The 20153-nt window shown below is 45.8% G+C and overlaps 1 protein-coding gene across 5 annotated transcripts in view; it reads right to left on the reverse strand.

Moving 5' to 3' along the window:
* Positions 1 to 20153, reverse strand: part of LOC311127334 (SH2 domain-containing adapter protein F-like) — a 138019-nt gene that overhangs the window by 22205 nt on the left and 95661 nt on the right. For 2 of the 5 annotated variants that reach the window (XM_084159156.1, XM_084159159.1), the window contains exons 3-4: positions 10234 to 10449; positions 8584 to 8682 (exon numbers count right to left, since the gene is read on the reverse strand). In XM_084159156.1, the coding sequence (XP_084015282.1) occupies positions 8584 to 8682; positions 10234 to 10449 (315 nt within the window). Of the gene's footprint in view, positions 1 to 8583; positions 8683 to 10221; positions 10450 to 20153 lie in introns of all 5 variants that reach the window. The other 3 variants (XM_084159155.1, XM_084159158.1, XM_084159157.1) reach the window with 3 other exon arrangements.

Here is a 20153-nt window from a genome sequence, read left to right on the forward strand (position 1 = left end):
AGCTAGAGTGTATGTTGTTTTGTTGGGGATTTGGGTGTTTTTCTATGTTGGTAGTTCTGTTGGGTGTGTTTCTATGTTTGCAGGTCTATGGGTTATATTTCTAGGTGGTGTGTTGTAGTCAATGACTCCCAATCGGAGGTAACGAGTGTCAGCTGTCGGCTCGTTATCTCTGATTGGGAGCCATATTTATACTGCATGTTTTCCTGTGGGCATTGTGGGTTATTGTTCCGTGTTTCAGTCGTTGTACTGTTGGACTTCACTTTCGTCTTTTTGTTTTGTATTTACGTGCTTTAATATTAAAGTCATCATGTTCACTCGCAACGCTGCGCATTGGTCTCCTCCTTTAGACGATCGTGACAATAAGCTCTGGTATGGCCCATAACAGAGTTAGAAAGTCTGAAACTGCCTTCATAATAAGATAAGGGGCAATATACACGATTCTCTACTGGAGCCAAACACAGTGGAATCCTTTGTAATGGTGGGGGGCACCCGGCAGACCTAGCCCCTCAGTAAATGTATCGCTCATGTCCAGATGGGGGTATTACCAGAGTAAATCGAGTGCTGGTGCGCCTTCCCATCTTTCACTGGGAATGGTCCCCGTGTTTAATAGCACAGGAGGCTCGATAAATAAGGGGATGAGAAGGGGAGTGCATTTCCCTATCCACCAGGGAGCTGCGGTTCTGTTTGCTGCAGTGGCTAATAAAGAAACATGGAGCACCAGACTGGCTGTGCAGGAGGGAGTTCTACAGCCAGGAATGACATGTTGCCTGTCAAGTCCCATCGTTCTCTGGATAAATGAACAGAGTCCTGATGTTATGTTTCATCATTGAATGTCCCTCATAAAATAGTAGTAGCAGGAAGATGCATTGTAGAAAGATGAAAAGAACACATCACACAATGGCTAACTCAAATACATCCCGATCAAAACCATCATCTCATTCAACCCCTATTCCAAGATATTCTTTAGTATCCTCATGCCAAGTAAGCCATTCATTTAGAATCACCCACCTCAGGCGATGGAGTGACTGTTATTTCCACTGCTGATGAAAAAAGAAAAGCTGGGAGTTTGCTGACTGCCACCTCGCTGTCGCCAGGTTTTATAGGCTGGTAAACTGGCTTTTCTTCTGTGAGCTGAACGGACACATTATGAACATGTCCTTGTTCTGGCCTGCAGGAAATAGCTGGGGTGCAGAAAATGCTAATGAGGAGGGGGGGAATCAGCTCAGCAGATGAAGAGGGAAACCAGAGAATATTCAGTTGGACAAGCAATTAAAGACCTCAGCCTTAGTGCCGTGGTGGCAGGGTGAGAGTAATGTGGCTGCAGGACTGTTGATATGACAAGGGCTCACATGAGGAGTCCTCACCATGAATTGTGTCCTCGGAATGAAGTGTCTTTAATGGTATCCTCACAAAGGATGGTGTCCTTTCACTATGACAGCCAATAGGAGAGAGTGTTATCCCTGGTTCTCAGACAAAGGCAAATGAGACAGAGATATAGGGTTAGGACAGAGGTTAGAGCTCTAGCAGCTAATATAATAACTTCCTGCCTTGGGATCCCTCACCGCTGAACGATTATAAGTTTAATTCTCATTTCACATTCCAGGTTAGCATGTAATTGTTTTGGGAGTAGCAGGCATTGCGGTGTTATGCAGCCTTGCTCTGAGGATGAAAAGCCGATTCTTACAGGTCGGTCTCAGCTTAGCTCAGCTCTGCTCAGATGCACAGTGCAATAATGAGGTGAGCTGTCACACAGCTACTTCTAAAAGGAAGGTAAACTGATTCAAGTGACAGAATTACAGTGGCAGTCTTCAAGTTGTTTGATTTTTCCCTTACCCTATAACCTGTTTCAATTTGCTGTCAGCCCAAAGGCCTTTTCGGAATAAATCTTGGATTGGATGTTATGTTGCGGCATGGATGAGTGCATCTTAAGGCCTCGACACGTTGCTCTGAGACACTGTGTGAAGTGACCTGCCTGGGAGCAGAGGGTGACCATTCTTTATCCTCATTTGTCAGGCTGAGGTGATGAGAGAGGCTGAAACACAGTGGAGAATGCACAGAGCCATTTTGTAGTTTGAGTCTGCACTCTAACATCTCTGGAGCCTCTATCCACAGCTTATCCAAGTCACACATACTGCACAAAACTGTGTGCCAGATAGAAATGTCTGGGTGTATGACTGGGCTGGCACAGACAGGCGTCAGGTCTTTTAGTTGGCACTGCCTCACCAGTGACGTGTCCCCACGGTGATCCATGTGTTTTGCTTTGGGAAGAGGTGAATCATTGGTAGAAGGTTGTTCTCTCACTCAGTAGGACATCCCATGGGACTCAGTGACAGTGGAGGTGCCTTGAGCATTAGGAGGAAGACACAGAGCCCAGCTCACCCGATTCTACCAAACCCCCAGGGTGTACTCTGCCCTACACTGTCTCTCACAGAGTCTCTCTCTCCAACTATACAGTCCATTCTACCAATTTTTTATCTCTCAGTCAGGATGAATGTTGATGTCTCCAGGGCATATTGGACGCAAGCAGCAGACCCACATGAAAAAATACTATAGTATGCTATGGTATACAGTGCATTCGGAAAGTATCCACATTTTGTTACGTTACAGCCTTATTCTAAAATTGATTAAATGTTTTTATTTCCTCATCAATCTAAACACAATACCCCATAATGACAAAGCAAAAATAGGTTTAAGAAAATTTTGCAAATTTATTAAAAAATAAAAAACAGAAATATTACATTTACATAAGTATTCAGACCCTTTACTCAGTACTTTGTTGAAGCACCTTTGGCAGCAATTACAGCCTTGAGTCTTCTTGGGTATGACGCTACTAGCTTGGCACACCTGTATTTGGGAAGTTTCTTCCATTCTTCTCTGCAGATCCTCTCAAGCTCTGTCAGGTTGGATGGGGAGCGTCGCTGAACAGCTATATTCAGGTCTCTCCAGAGATGTTTGATCGGGTTCAAGTCCGGGCTCTGGCTGGGCCACTCAAGGACATTCAGAGACTTGTCCCGAAGCCACTCTTGGCTGTGTGCTTAGGGTCGTTGTCCTGTTGGAAGGTGAACCTTCGCCCCAGTCTGAGGTCCTGAGCGCTCTGGAGCAGGTTTTCATCAAGGATCTCTCTGTACTTTGCTCCATTCATCTTTTCCTCAATCCTGACTAGTCTCCCAGTCCCTGCCGCTGAAAAACATCCCCACAGCATGATGCTGCCATCACCATGCTTCACCGTAGGGATGGTGCCAGGTTTCCTCCAGACGTGACGCTTGCCATTCAGGCCAAAGAGTTCAATCTTGGTTTCATCAGACCAGAGAATCATGTTTCTCATGGTCTGAGAGTCTTTAGGTGCCTTTTGGCAAACTCCAAGCGGGCTGTCATGTGCCTTTTACTGAGGAGTGGCTTCCGTCTGGCCACGCTACCATAAAGGCTTGATTGGTGGAGTGCTGCAGAGATGGTTGTCCTTCTGGAAGGTTCTACCATCCCCACAGAGGAACTCTGGAGCTCTGTCAGAGTGACCATCGGGTTCTTGGTCACCTCCCTGACCAAAGCCCTTCTCCCCCGATTGCTCAGTTTGGCCGGGCGGCCAGCTCTAGGAAGAGTCTTGGTGGTTCCAAACTTCTTCCATTTAAGAATGATAGAGGCCACTGTGTTCTTGGGGCCCTTCAATGTGGCAAAAAATGTTGGTACCCTTCCCCAGATCTGTGCCTCGACACAATCCTGTCTCGGAGCTCTACGGATAATTCCTTCGACCACATGGCTTGGTTTTTGCTCTGACATGCACTGTCAACTGTGGGACCTTATATAGACAGGTGTGTGCCTTTCCAAATAATGTCCAATCAATTTAATTTACCACAGGTGGACTCCAATCAAGTTGTAGAAACAGCTCAAGGATAATCAATGGAAACAGGATGCACCCGAGCTCAATTTCGAGTCTCATAGCAAAGGGTCTGAATACTTAAGTAAATAATATATCTGTTTTTTATTATTAATAAATGTACAAACATTTCTAAAAACCTGTTTTCACTTTGTCATTATGGGGTATTGTGTGTAGATTGATGAGGGAAAAAATGTATTTAATAGATTTTAGAATAAGGCTGTAACGTAACAAAATGTGGAAAAAGTCAATGGTCTGAATACTTTCCGAATGCACTGTAAATAGTATAGTATTCACTGTAGTCTTTTTGCTGACTTTACTGTAGTATTCACTGTAGTGTTTTTGCAGACATCATGGTAGTGTTTTTGCGGACTAATGTCAGCAAAAACACTACAGTACTATAGTTAACTGTATACTGTAGTATTTACAATTAACTATAGTATAAATACTGTAGTAAAAGAAAACTGTAGTACATACTATAGTAATTCATGTTGTGTTTTTGAAGATTGTTGTAAACTGTAGTATTTACTGTAGTGTTTTTGCGGAACGTAGTATACTGTAGTATTTACTGTAGTGTTTTTGTGGACATTACTGTATTATTTACTATATTGTTTTTGTTTTATTATCTTTGACATAGAAGTGGAGTCTTTCTCCTTGAGGAAACCTACTGGAGAAATACTAAAAGAGCAAATGTTCCATAAACTGTAGGTAGGTAGTACTGAGGTCTGAACGAATAGTTCAAGCTTCTGCTCTTTTCTGTAACGTGTAGAGAACACAATATATGGTCTATAGTTGGCATGTACTTTTCTCACTTATTGGTTGCAGAAATTGGGATATGGGGGAGGGGAATGAGCAGGGTATATGCAAATTAAACACTGTAGTATATAGCAAGTATCCTTGCACAAGCCTTGGCATGTGCGAGTCGTAATGGCTCATAGGAGCAGGAGTGTGAGGTAGCTTGATGGACAAGTACACCCCCTGGACAGGACACTAGTCTATCACATGGCCTTACCCCCAATCTATCTCCTTAATGCTGAGTATCAAGCAGAGACGCATCGGGTCCAATTTTTACAGTTTTTGATTTCACTCGGACAGGGATCAAACTCCCAACCTTCCAATCTCAGGGCGGACACTAACCACAAGGCCACTGAATTGCAGTATATACTAAAGTAAAAAATATATATAACAGTTATCCTGTTGGGCACAATCCCATTCTAAATCTACAAAGCTTCAAACATCCAATTGACTGAACATTGGCCAGAGCCAGAACTTGTTGGACTCTCAGAATATAATGGAGATGACAGGAACAGGAAGACACAATGACATAGCCTCCTGTGACGTGACATTCTGGTACTGTGTCATCTGGAGTGTTCTGTCTTGTGCCAGTCTATACTGATGACGAAGAGAGTGAGAGACAGAGTGAGAGTGAGATTGAGAGTGAGAGAGAGAGACAGACATTCCATAAAAACTCCAGATATATATTTTTTTTTAGAGGTCTCTACAAGAGGTATTTGTTTACCTTGTTCTTTTAATTAGGCAGCGCTACTTCATCAGTGTAAACAGCGATGCCACATAAATCACTGGCCCACTTGTGCCATTTCATTTAGTTCTGCTTAATTTGCCCTGCTAATTGCATGCATATTCAAAATAAGTTAGTAGATTGCAATGTTTATGGCATTTATTAGGAGCTGGATGAGAGCTCAGAAAAACAAAAATTGCTTTTGCAGATGCTCTCATATCACCATCACCAGAAACTAGTAGTTCACGGCTGATTGTGGAAGAAACCGCCATATGCCACCTCATAGGAAATGCACGTTGTATCCATCGCATCACCATCCACCTCTCTCTATCCCTCTCTCCCAACACTTATCTGTAGTGAAGAGAATATGTTCCTATTAAATATGAAAGTGGAGGTGAGCAAGAGAGTGATGGAGGGGAGATGACAGTGTGCCCGTTCTGCCTAGACTCACAGCTGGCCACACAGCGGGGCTCCCAGGGGAGAGAAGAGCTACGGTCAGGCTGGCAGAGCGCCCGCTCTGTGCAGGGGGAGAGAAGGTGGGGGTTAGGGCTGGGGTGGGTGGCCAACGTGTGCGAGGGAAGATAACAGGCAGCGTGATGCGCGTTCAAAGGCAGCGGAGACATTTGAGGCTCATGAAAGAGGCCTGTCAGGGAGGTTATCAGCATTGGAGCAGCGGAGGGGAGGCCAGACCGGTGGGGATGAAGCACTGTGGAGTGACAGGCCATCACAGAGAGAGAGAGAGAGAGAGAGAGAGAGAGAGAGAGAGAGAGAGAGACAGAGAGAACCATGGGGCCAGGGCATGGACCAGGCTCACCAACCAGTCTGTTAACTCCTCTTTAAACACACTGCAATAATCACTACTGGAATGAAACTGATTCAATTATTTACTTAAGAATAGAAGAGTTTTGTGCTTCAGATTTCTCTGGGTCATTAAGTCCTTGAAGAGTCATTAAAAACCCATAAAGCGGTGTGTGTGTTGCTCCTCAGGACCTGCCTCAGGGCTCTGACAGCATCTCCTGTTATCTCGCCTGCAGTAAATTCACTGGGTTACGCTGGCTAGCAGCCAACTTAATGGCGTTTAGCAGCCAGCAACACAGGGTCTACAGATTAAGTAACACTGGCTCTCTAGCCGGAAATAATGAGGCACTACTCAGATTTCCAATGGCTGCCTGTTCAATGTCTGGATGTATTAGTGTGTGTGGTGTGCATATTGAACATGAACACACACACACACACACACACACACACACACACACACACACACACACACACACACACACACACACACACACACACACATACAAGTGTGTGTACCTGTACACACACACACACACAACCCCTCACCGTACACAATCCCCCACCACACACCAACCTCTTTCACACAGAGGCTCTCTTCATATGGCCAAACTTGAATGGATCTTCCTCACTCCTCAACCCCCCGTCTCATCCATCACAAAGTCAACGCCTGAGGGAGAAGGGGGGACGAGCGGCGAGGATGAGTGATTAACCGAATGGCATGTACACAACCTCCCAAACACCCTAACAAGGGAGGGAATTTACATTCCATTGCATATCTGTCAAGAGATAACCCAACAGTGAATAATAAGCGAGGGCCTGTAAAACCAACGACATGTACTGTGTGTGTGGATGTACTAGACAGGGAGGCAGGCAGCCCCAAGCGGCGGGGACAGCTAAGGAGAGGTGGTGGTGTACATACAGGGGGCATTACAGTTCTGTCCCTTATACAGCTCTAATGAAGACAAATAGTGCTTTATTCAGATGGCATTACAGTGTTCAGCTAGGGAGAGATAAAGGTAGCTGCATTATGGTGTTTAATACCTCTTATTCACCCACTCTCCTCTATTTGTGGGGTGCATATTTCTTCATTACCCGTTAATATTCTGCGTGCTGACACTTTAATTCAACATACCAACGTCTAAATAGAAACAGCATCTATGCTGGAAACCGCAGAGGAAATCTGAAGAGTGAACAATATCATTATTCATCTATGCAAATAAGAGTTTAAATGCAAACAATTTAAATTCACCAACAGAATATAAAACACATCATATACACAATATCTGAAGCTAGTGTGGAAAGTTCCTTCCTAACACACCCAATGGTCTGATGGTAACAGACGACAAGTCATTAAGGTGACAACCAGAAGAAAGGGACTGTTCATCGTCCTGACCCTTGGCCTGGGTCGATGACCTGTCCTGAGTGATCTGAGACTTCTGGCTGAGCATGAGGTACTGGCTCATTCAGCCCCGTCTCTATCGGCAGTCGCCAGGGTCGCATAATGATGACACACTTCTTATAGTGCTCTGACAATGATGATCCAATCTTCAAACAGCCTGGATATAGAAGATAACGTGTAAGGTCTAGGTCTACCAGAGCTGTCACCTTTAAGACCTAGGTCTACCAGAGCTGTCACCTTTAAGACCTAGGTCTACCAGAGCTGTCACCTTTAAGACCTAGGTCTACCAGTGCTTTCACCTTTAAGACCTAGGTCTACCAGAGCTGTCACCTTTAAGACCTAGGTCTACCAGAGCTGTCACCTTTAAGACCTAGGTCTATAGACAGTGTTAGAGCTGAGGCCCTTTTATATAAAGTTCTTGAACTTTCTCTGAGCTTTTTGATGATCAAGACGTCTGGAACAGAGCCAGTTCGCAGCCAGCTCTTCACACGCTGAGAGAAAGAGAGAAGGGAGGCGTTCTTCTTTCAGAAAGCTCTGCTTTATGACATATTGTCAGAGGAGACGTCTCTCTCTCCACCAAACACTGGGATATCATTATGGGCTGAATGGAACATAAAAAGGTTGAAGACATGCAATAAATCAAAGCACTTCTCCAACTCCAGTCTTCCTCTTTGAAGGACAACTTCAGTACTCTTATCTCTGTTCTCCCACAGCAGACATCACTTTGACATCCCGAGCAAATGAAATTAATCACCATCAAAGGAAATAATATGAGAGGAGTGTTTGTAAATAGCATCCTAAATAAACTCGCCTTAGTGTTGGATAAAAGACAAAATCATGAGAGGAAAGAAATTACATCCGTTTTTCCTAACAGCTGAAAGAGACAGCACACATTTACTGCAGTATGAAACAGAGAAACATAGACCAAGTAAATACGGACAGAAAGAAACAGACAGAGAAAGAGAGCCCAGCCCAGGTGGTGTGTGTCAGTGGTACCTGTGAGGGATTTAGAGGTGTTGTCCTTCCTTGTCTCTGGTTCTGATCCACTGCCACTTACAGAGCCCTTGTAGCTAATGCAGTCAGAACAGAGCAGAGCTGTTCAAAGAATACAAAAAAGGAAAATAAAAAAGGAGGAAGAGGTAAAGAAAAAAAACCTTTAAAGGATTGTTTAATATTTGGTATAGTATCGTTTCAAATCGAGGAAAGGTGTTGGTTTTTCCACCGCTCTTTTTGTTTGTTTGTGTTTGTCCTGGAACTGCCCGGTTCAGTTATGGCTGTGTTAGCTATGCTGGAGCTCTCTAAACCCCAGGTGACATTCAGTAAGACTCAGACAGAGACAGACAGAGACATTGAGACAGACAGACACATGCAAACACACACATACATGCACACATACACTAAATGACAAAAAGTATGTGGACACCTGCTTGTCGAACATCTTATTCCAAAATCATGAGCATTAAAATGGAGTTGGTGCCCCCTTGCTATAACAGCCTCCACTCTTCTGGGAAGGCTTTCCACTAGATGTTGGAACATGTTGGAGCTTTACACCACTCCAGCCGACGCTTGGCATTACGCATGGATCTTAGGCCTGTGTGGGGCTGCTCCGCCACGGAAATTATTTTCATGAAGCTCCCGACGAACAGTTCTTCCAGAGGCAGTTTGGAACTCAGTATTGAGTGTTGCAACCGAGAACAGACAATTTTTCTGTGAGCTTGTGTGGCCTACCACTTCGCGCCTGAGCCGTTGTTGCTCCTAGACATTTCCACTTCACAATAACAGCACTTACAGTTGACCGGGGCAGCTCTAACAGGGCAGAAATGTGACAAACTGACTTGTTGGAAAGGTGGCATCCTATGACGGTGCCACGTTGAAAGTCACTGAGCTCTTCAGTAAGGCCATACTACTGCCAATGTTTGTCTATGGAGATTGCATGGCTGTGTGCTCGATTTTATACAGTACACCTGTCAGCAACGGGTGTGGCTGAAATAACTGAATCCACTAATTTGTAGCGGTGTCCACATACTTTTGCATATAGTGTATACCGTATATGAATCAGAACACGCAAACAGTCATGCTCCCCTACCCACCATACACCATAGGTCTCTCCCAAGCTGCAGGTTGACGTTTATTGTCATGAATTGTCAGCGATTTCTGCTAGATGGGACAGCTGCAAAGTCAAAATTGGCTATATCGTAAAAATTCATGAAAACTGAAATCCTAATTTAAGTTTAGGGTTAGCAGTGTGGTTAAGGTTAGGGGTAAGGTTAGGGTTATGTTTAAAATCAGATGTTACGACTTTGGTCACTAGCTGGCACAACCACACTCTGCAGAGCTGCCTCCAGGGCAAGATTCATAACAATAAATGCCAAAGACTGAACAGACATCCAGTAAAAGGCCCCACTCACCAGACCTGACACCTGCAAATTAACTTACTGTTATGCTTTACCAGAGGGAAGGGAATGAAAAATAAGATGATAAGATACCGGAAACCATGAAAGAAGCAGTAATCACATTGGTTAGTGCTGGAAAAGGGTACCTGGGCAATTAGTGGGATGGAGAGGGACAGCAGCACAGACACAGAGTGACAGTAATGTAGGAGACGTAGAGCAGGAGGAGAGGAGTGTTACATACGTGCTCTCGTACCTGCGAAGGCCTTGGAGATGCGCTCCTTCTTCCACTCCCAGGGCTGGTCGTACTCCTCCGGGGGCCTGTCGTCATCCTGCGGCAGCCGGCTCTCTCTGGGGCAGCGGGGACGCTCGTCGTCCGAGTCCCCTCCGTTCTCCGCTGGCTCGTAGGGCGTGTCGTACAGGGGCAGCGACCTCAGTGACCCCTCCTTAGGCCCCCGGCCACCGCGGATCTCTGGCAAAGGAGAAGGAGGGGTTAGATTAAACAGACTGTCAATGTGGATGTAAAGGTAAAACCATACGAAGGGACTGTATATGTGAATATGTATGTGAACAACAATCCAAGCAACATAGAAAAAAAAGAAGACAAGCTCTTATCAGCAGTTTCACTTCCAAAATCAGCAGTATCACTTCCAAAATATCATTTTCTCTACATACAGCACCAAGACAGCCATGTTCCAAGGTAGGCTAAATGCAGTTATCCTTGGGCAGCGAGATCCAGCTGTCTCTTTACGTACCCACCCCCTGAGACCCAGGAGAGGGAGAGGATCCAGACATGGGACACCAACAGGCATGTTAATTATTGCTGTGTGGATCCTAATCAAACTCTATACCTGTCAACAGTGATTAGCATAACCAAGCAGCACACACGTGATCAGGAAAGACAGCTACAGATGCCTGTGTGTGATGGAGACAGGTCTATAGGTATCTGTGAGTATCAGCCGGTGTATGTTGATCACCGTCTGGCTTCATAATGTTAAAGCTCCAGTCTCAGACTATGACCCATAGTGAGTAGCTGTAGCTCCAGGTTTAGAACTATAAAAGAGGTGTAGCAGAGCCTCCTGTGTGCATGTTGGGAGCTGGGTGTGATGAACGCCTGCTCTAGCTGATGATGAGCAGACAGAGTGTGGAGAGAAAAGAGAGATGAGCGGAGCCTGGGGCCCTGAGCACCTGTGACTGTGCCTGCCTGCCTGGCTGACTGACTGGCTGTCTGCATGCAGAACTGCGTCATCATCATTACAGCTATAACCAGCCTCGCCTGGGGCCCCACACACCACGGAACAGAACGACAGGAGAATCCCCTTCCCCATCTTCTCACCTATATCTCCCTCCCTCACCCTCTTAGCGCCACTCCATTACTCTCAATATTCTCCATTCCTCTCTGTATCTCTCCCTCTCTTTCTGAGACATTTATGAACGATATAAGGCAGGGTATACATGCGAATTCTATGCAATGCTGTATAGTGTTCACACCTATCCAGTGAGCGAAGATAGCAACCTATCATGCCCTTGAGAAGTCTCCCTCCTCTCTCTTTTCCCCCTTCTCATCCCATCTCCATGTCTTTCCAGTAGTGTGAAGCCGTTAGCAACCAGCTCCCTTCCTCCTGGGCTGTATGAAGCTTTTAGCAGCTAAGTCCACCATAGAGTAATGCAATGTGAGGAGAATGAAATATTATGCCACACCACTGCATAATTGCCTTGAAGCCCAAGGGAGCTCTTGCGGAAAAATTAGAGAAGCGTGGAGCCTAATGGAGCTACCCGGTAGGGGATGGCAGAAATCCTGTTCTAGGTAAACTCTCACCCTCTTTGATCTCACAGTTAAAAGTCTTGAATCAACAGCAATAGGAAGGAAGGAAAGGGAGGAAGGAGAAATGTGGGAAGGAGAGGTGGTTGCCGGAGGACTGAGGGAGGATGGGGGGGGGGGGGGGGGGGGGGGGGGGGGGGGAGTAGTGTTTAGGGGTTTGGTGGGGAGTAAATCTTGCTTGAAGGACCCTTTAATTGGGAGCGTGTTGCCTTGGCTAAACTGCCGAAGGGGTATTAAGACTCCCCACCAGGCCCATGAACAAGGCTTATGACTACTCTGTGTGTGGTTGGGAGGGGGCTGTGTGTGAGGCTGGGAGGGGGGCTGCGGAAACCGGCAAGAGCCTTCTGACATGTTGCCTCAGTGCTTTCCCAGCAGGACTGCATCCCTCCCTCCTCCCCTGCCTCTCCACCTCCCTCTCGCCTTCCTTCTTCCCCTCTCTCTCTTCATCCATCCCTCCCTCCCTCCGCGTTGAGGCATGCTTTGTGAGCGGGGTGGGGTAACATCTGTCTGTGTAGATTACCATGATTAGCTTGATGGTGGAGCGGAGCTACAAGTTGTTACGCAGCTGGAGCATAACTACCTCTGCCCTCTGACATCACTGCCTCCACTCAGGGTCAGGGGTCACCCACCACAACCCCCTCCCCTTCTCCTCCCCGGATGTGAGAGTTCCTCTCCAGATGGCACCTCCTCCTGACCTCCTTCTGTCGGTCTGAGACCACTCTCACTACTAGGTAGTCCAGAGTTGGCCTTTGACACCCTCCATTCACACAGTAGTAGACTGACTAGACTAGAGGACAGGCTGCTGTGTAGCAGACTCACTAAGGAGAACAGAGGACACATCTACAGTGAGGGAAAAAAGTATTTGATCCCCTGCTGATTTTGTACGTTTGCCCACTGACAAAGAAATGATCAGTCTATAATTTTAATGGTAGGTTGATTTGAACAGTGAGAGACAGAATAACAACAACAAAATCCAGAAAAACGCATGTCAAAAATGTTAGAAATTGATTTGCATTTTGAGGGAAATAAGTATTTGACCCCTTCTCAATCAGAAATATTTCTGGCTCCCAGGTGTCTTTTATACAGGTAACGAGCTGAGATTAGGAGCACACTCTTAAAGGGAGTGCTCCTAATCTCAGCTTGTTACCTGTATAAAAGACACCTGTCCACAGAAGCAATCAATCAATCAGATGCCAAACTCTCCACCATGGCTAAGACCAAAGAGCTCTCCAAGGATGTCAGGGACAATATTGTAGGCCTACACAAGGCTGGAATGGGCTACAAGACCATCGCCAAGCACCTTGGTGAGAAGGTGACAACAGTTGGTGCGATTATTCGCAAATGGAAGAAACACAAATTAACTGTCAATCTCCCTCGGCCTGGGACTCCATGCAAGATCTCACCACGTGGAGTTGCAATGATCATGAAAACGGTGAGGAATCAGCCCAGAACTACACGGGAGGATCTTGTCAATGATCTCAAGGCAGCTGGGACCATAGTCACCAAGAAAACAATTGGTAACACACTACGCCGTGAAGGACTGAAATCCTGCAGCGCTCGCAAGGTCCCCCTGCTCAAGAAAGCACATATACAGGCCCGTCTGAAGTTTGCCAATGAACATCTGAATGATTCAGAGGAGAACTGGGTGAAAGTGTTGTGGTCAGATGAGACCAAAATGGAGCTCTTAGGCATCAACTCAACTCGCCGTGTTTGGAGGAGGAGGAATGCTGCCTATGACCCCAAGAACACCATCCCCACCGTCAAACATGGAGGTGGAAACATTATGCTTTGGGGGTGTTTTTCTGCTAAGGGGACAGGACACCTTCACCACATCAAAGGGACGATGGACGGGGCCATGTACCGTCAAATCTTGGGTGAGAACCTCCTTCCCTCAGCCAGGGCATTGAAAATGGGTCATGGATGGGTATTCCAGCATGACAATGACCCAAAACACACAACCAAGGCAACAAAGGAGTGGCTCAAGAAGAAGCACATTAAGGTCCTGGAGTGGCCTAGCCAGTCTCCAGACCTTAATCCCATAGAAAATCTGTGGAGGGAGCTGAACGTTCGAGTTGCCAAAAGTCAGGCTCGAAACCTTAATGACTTGGAGAAGATCTGCAAAGAGGAGTGGGACAAAATCCCTCCTGAGATGTGTGCAACCCTGGTGGCCAACTACAAGAAACATCTGACCTCTGTGATTGCCAACAAGGGTTTTGCAACCAAGTACTAAGTTATGTTTTGCAGAGGGGTCAAATATTTATTTCTCTCATTAAAATGCAAATCAATTCATAACATTTTTGACATGTGTTTTTCTGGATTTTTTTTTTGTTATTCTGTCTCTCACTGTTCAAATAAACCTACCATTAAAATTATAGACTGATCATGTCTTTGTCAGTGGGCAAACGTACAAAATCAGCAGGGGATCAAATACTTTTTTCCCTCACTGTATCTCAGGGAGATGAATAACCATGCACTGCTGACTGCACAGACAACTAAACGCTAAGGTCAAAGTCAGTTAATGCCTCAACTCAGGTTCAGAACTAGAGAGAGGGAGGGGGTGAGAATGCAGAATCTTCCTTCCTTTCGCTATCGTCTCTGGTTCGTGAAGTAAAGGGATTAATTCTATTGGAAAGAGATCAAGATATTGCTTGCCATAAATCCAGCGAGGCTCTTTTTCAACTTACTGAAGGAGGAGCCCTCTGGGCATATTAGCATGGCTGTACGTGGGGAGCGGGTGGGAGCGGGGACGCTGCTCTGGATTAAATCAAAGCTATTCTCTTAAACCAGCCTGGCAGCCAGGAGACCTTACCCATCACCTCCCTTTCCCTCCACTCGCTCTCCAACCTGACACCGTGATTACATTAGACAGGAGAGGATCTTAGAAGTTAGCTCACTACCACAGCATCTCTCTCTCCATCAAAGAACCAGGGCATCATATCATCACATAAAAAAGGAAAGAGCAAACAGATATGGCTCTCTGGCTGACTATTGGCTGACTACTGCCTGGACCGCCCACTCCTATAGCTCCAGAGAGGATTTGCTACTATGAAGTGCTTGGAAGGGCTATAACAGTCTATCTCCTCTGTACTAGTGAGGGATTAAATGTGATTGACTTTACAACCCTGGAATACAATGGAGCGAAAGTACCCAGGCTTCAAGGATTTGGTCTTTCGGCTCCTCTGAAGAATCATTCATAAAGAAGTCTGATACATCACCTACACTAGGATGTATGGTGTACTACACACTAGTTACATAGCAGAGTGTGTGTTCATTGCTTTAATTGTCTGATATTCCAGAGAAAGTCAATACTATTCAGTATGCATGGGGATGAGTATTGTTAGGGCAGCAGACAGTCTTCACTAACTAAGATTCTGCTGTCCCCCATTGAAGAGGTTAGTCAAGATGGAGTGGTACTAGAGTAATAGAAATATTGTAGCCAAATCAAGTTGCTTTAAAGCATGATGTATGGAGCCAGAAGAAAACTGCTTTCTCTTCCTAACGAGCCGTTTTTTCAGTGAAGTCTTGGCGTTCAGCTGCTTATGAATGCGAAGGAAGGCTATTGAAGACTGGCCACCTGTAACAAAGCATGCAGTCAAGCTTGTTTAGTGACAAAGAGACACCGAGCAAGAGGTTGATGAACAAAGCTCCCGTGCCAAGCCGTGTATCTAACCGTAGCCAGCGGATTTTCTACAGCGTTTAATTTCAGTTTTTCATATCGACGTGGCGTAGCTGTGAACGCTGAGCAGAGTAGCAGACTATCAAGTGCTGGCAGTGGCACCGAGGGCTTTGAGTTATCTGCGGTCACCCAGAGGTATTGTGTGTCAGGCTGAGAGGCTGAGCGCTGGCTGACAATTGGAGGTGTATGCTCCCTGACCTATGTCGGCACACTTCAGAGATGCGCTTGGCTTAGTCTGCTGTGTGCAGGGCTGTGAGTGCTAAGAGGTCTCACTGCCTTTTGTTCCCCAGACCCCATAGAGAAAAGACACATAATGGAGTCCGTCTGGATAGAATGGAACCTGAGACTGGAATGATATGGAGGGAACATGGGCAGGGCGGTACAAGGGTTCAGTTAGAGGTAATGCATTATAACGCTTATATGTTACACCAATTTGACTATAATTTCATATATCTCTCATGCTGTAGAATTACTGCAAATTAGACATTGTCTTTGTCATACCCGTGGTATACGGTCTGATATACCACGGCTGTCAGCCAATCAGCATTCAGGGCTCGAACCACCCAGTTTATAATGTCTACTATCACATTCCAGGGGTGGAGTTGGAGGGGAGGAGGTAATGACAGGAGAAGCAGCTGGACCAGCTCATATCTCCATGAATCGCTCCACAAGACCGGTTTTTAATGTGCTCTGCAAAATCAGATATGTCACAAATGAGCACGATTTGAACTTCAATCAACTTCATGCAACAGCCAACTACATAATATTCCATATCATATTGTGTGAATAAGTGTGTGACCTCTGTAGTCAGCCCCTCTCAGTTTTAAAGGATCTCTGTATGTAGCTGGTCACTTTTCTGGGATACAATAGGGACACTCGCTAGATGTGTAATCAGTACAAAAGAAAGAGAGTGCAATTGGAGTGGAAATGTAAAGGGGGTAATTACCATATTACCATGCATCTTTGTTCGTGTCTCTCAGAGAAGCAGAACTATATTCAATATTTCTATATTTATTTTCTTCTTTGATTCCAAATTGGGAAAATACTTCTGAAATCGATAAGCTGTGAGTCACTGCTCCATCAATGCCTGTCTGATAAGCTGTGTGTGTGTCTCTGTTGGTCTATCAGTCAATGTGTGTGTGTGTGTGTGTGTGTGTGTGTCTCTGTTGGTCTATCAGTCAATGTGTGTGTGTGTGTGTGTGTCTCTGTTGGTCTATCAGTCAATGTGTGCGTCTGTCCTGCCGCACAGCTACTGCGTCTCCTTTATCTGCCTCCTGCAGAAGGAACAAAAGCAGCCATGCTGTCCATCCTCCCTCTGCTCCTCACTCATACCGTGCCAAGCTTGCGGTAGGTAGCCTACTCACAGGGCCCCTGCCAGCGCCTCAGACATACTTTTGGGAAGGCTGGAGGCAGATTGAACCAAGCGTCCTATTCATTCGCAGCCTGGAGAGGAGTGAGTATTTTGGGTCTTGCTGCTCTTTCGTTGTGGTGTGTGCTTCCTTGTAAACATGCCTTGCTGCAACTGGAAGCCGTGGCCACTCGTGTCTCAGCTGAAATATTATGGAATCTTCACTTGGCAATGACTATTTGGCAATGACTATTTTGGGCAGAGAACTGCATAGCTATAGAGTCATCTGTTTACTCACAGATAGGATATAGGCATTCAGAATGATGACACATTATGCCTATAATGGAACCTATGGCTTAACCACAGCTGGTGCCATACCATGATCCTAATAGGGTGCTGGTGGAGAAAGCTAATCATAACATGGTCATTTGAATGTGGGTTAAATAAAGAATAGCGCAGGCAGTCACAAATAATATCCTCTCTTTTTTTTGCGAGTGTGTGTTTATTTTCAGCTTCCCAGGTGACCAGAGGGAAGGTAAGAGATGCTGAGGAGGAGATGTCTTCTCCCTGAACGCACTGACATGTATATGGATTCACTACCTCAGAGAGCCACTGGCAGAGATGGGAAAGCTGGCCTGGAGATGTACACAGAGAAGACAACAACAGAGGAGAAAATTACAGAGGAGAGAGGGGAGAGAGGAGAGAGAGGAGAGAGGGGGGGGGGGGGGGAGTTGGAGAGAAAGAGAAAGGGAGAGTGAGAAAGAGAGAGAGAATAACAGTAAAAACAGTGAAGGATTCACCATGTTCCACCAGTCCATGAGCAGCCGTCACCTAAAGGCTCAACACACCACTGATGAAAACAAATGCGGAATGACTTTTAAAGCAATATCAAGCTATCGTCTCTTCTACTAAGTTTGCCCAAAGACAAACATCTCTCCCAGCGCATGCAATTGAGTGTTTATTGAGGTAAAATATCCTTTCATATCCTAAAGTACAACGCATACTATATCATCCTACAAAGGCATGAAAACAGCAACTCTTAATCCCTAAAGAACCTTTTTTTTTTCCTCCACAGGAAGAGAAAACATATTGTATTTATTTACTGTTGTTTACCCTCAAACTGTTGATTCACGAAATACATCAGAGGACAAATAAAACCCAGCAGGGTTCACACAGCACTCACTGTCCAATGTAACACACTGCTGTACTCTACTACACAGCTTTTCATCTAAAATCCTAACATCACAATCCATCCAGCACCACTGTCAGGTCAAATCCCCAATACAATACAGATAAGCCAAAATGAAGAGTCCAATTATTATGAAAGGATTGTTAGGCTTATTACCAAGCAACGGCACCAATCAGTAATTAGCTCTGGGGTTAAGCATGGGATGATGTATTGAATGTCAGAAGTAGCGTTTCATGGTGGGGAAGACAACACAACAGAAAAGCACTGATCCACTGATGCTTCCCTGGCCTGTTTAACAGTCTGTCCCTATCCCCTTTATGCAAATGACCATCCAGTCTCTGGCCACAGCATGGACAGCAGCATTGATTCCTACGCGGGGCACAGCGGCGTTTACAGCTCGTTAGGACTGTGGTGAAGGCTCATTAACATGAGATGGATGGGATCCTGGGCTTGGACAGGATCCCATCCAAACAGGTGCCCTGTTTAGTCTACCTACATCAGGGTTCCTCAAATGGCGTCCCGCGGGCCGTGGTTTTATTTGGCCCCCCATGTTTTCTGAGCAAAAAGTTTTTTTTTTTTTACATTGTTGGACATTGTAAAAACACCAGGAATTCAGCTCCAAGTGATTTTAACTTTGGAAATCTGTTTCCAAGTATTCCCTCGCATAATAGAGAGACACATATGATCGTATACAAATGTAAGCGGTTTGAAATTATTATGTTTTAGTCAAATATTATATCTGTTTGGGATTATTGCGGTCAATTTGTAGTCTACAAATTATTTGTAATTATGTTCCGGCCCCCCGACCATACGCTCAAGAAAAAAAATGGTCTTCTGGCTACCTGACATACACACCCGCAGCCATACAACCGCCAGATAGACTGTACTGTACATCACAATATGGACAAAACAGTAGCAGGTACTGTGGAACCCTGACTTATGTTTTTCATTGGGTTCATTGCTGTTGATTTGCTTGCCTCCTCCACGTCAAAAGGGATTACATTTTGATGTCAGTGAAATGCTAAGAAGCACTGAGCTGGGTTTACAGGGATGGAGAAACCAGGACTTATAGAATCAGTGACAGCCAGTCTGAGCTCTGAGGCAGCCTTCCTGCCACCACACTTTGTGGGCTCTACAGTTGCTGGAGCAATTTTGTGAAATTCTCCATTCTGAGTAGCTGCAGTGGCTGCCTGCCAATCTCTCTGTGTCTATTGTTCCTGAGCTGAGATAAGACTGGCTCAGGATTAGAGGAGAGTGCACCCAGAGTTCAGCTCCTGTGAGAAGGAAGGAGGAGGCTGAGCTGGGACCAGGGAGCAGAGTGGAGGAGAGTAGAGGAGGAGAGGAGCAGAGGAGTAGCCCATGGCTGAGAGCAGTGCGAAGGCCAGATGTGGTTTTGCTTGCTAATCTTTCCCTGTGATCAGCCAGTGGAGGACACGAGGCCGGATGATGACACGTGGACGTTGCTGTAGAGATTGGGGCTAGAAGAGACCTCATCCTCCCAACCACGCTCTTTCTCTATTTTGTGGGGGGGGGGGGGGGGGGGGGGGGGGGGACTGGCTGACTGTTGCTGGAGACCGGCCGTCACCACTAATGGGCTGTTGACCCCCAGCACTGTTGAGCCCCAATCTCTAAAGACTTCCTTTGACAACCATCTGCATCGTTCAGAGCCAAATTAACCCAAACCCCAGCTGGACTCTAAATGGGAGTCTCTCTCTCTTTGTCTCTGGCTGTGGCCAGGAAATGGCTATTCTTTAGCAATTGGCAAATGAAATATATTTCTCCTTATTGTGCGTTAATCCGATAATCTCTGCCTCCAGCACAACAAAGCAGGCAGCAGCGGAGAAATCTGTGGGATATTAAGCTTCATCACCTCGGTACTGTGGCGAGCAGACAGACAGAGAGACAGACAGACCAACAGAGAGAGAGAGAGACAGTGTTGTCCTCCTCAGGCTGCCTGTCTCTCATTAGTCTAGAAGCATGTGGAAACGCTGCCACTCTTTACACTCTCACAATCACACACCCGCTGCTAGTACCCGTGGCAACAGGAGGAACGGAACCACGCCACCACCTTTCTTGTGACAACAGAATAACACTGACCTCCAGTCAGCTCTAATACACTGCTCAAAAAAATAAAGGGAACA

The sequence above is a fragment of the Coregonus lavaretus genome (genome assembly GCF_964263955.1).
Source record: "Coregonus lavaretus genome assembly, chromosome: 4".
In the NCBI taxonomy this organism is placed as follows: Eukaryota; Metazoa; Chordata; class Actinopteri; order Salmoniformes; family Salmonidae; genus Coregonus; species Coregonus lavaretus.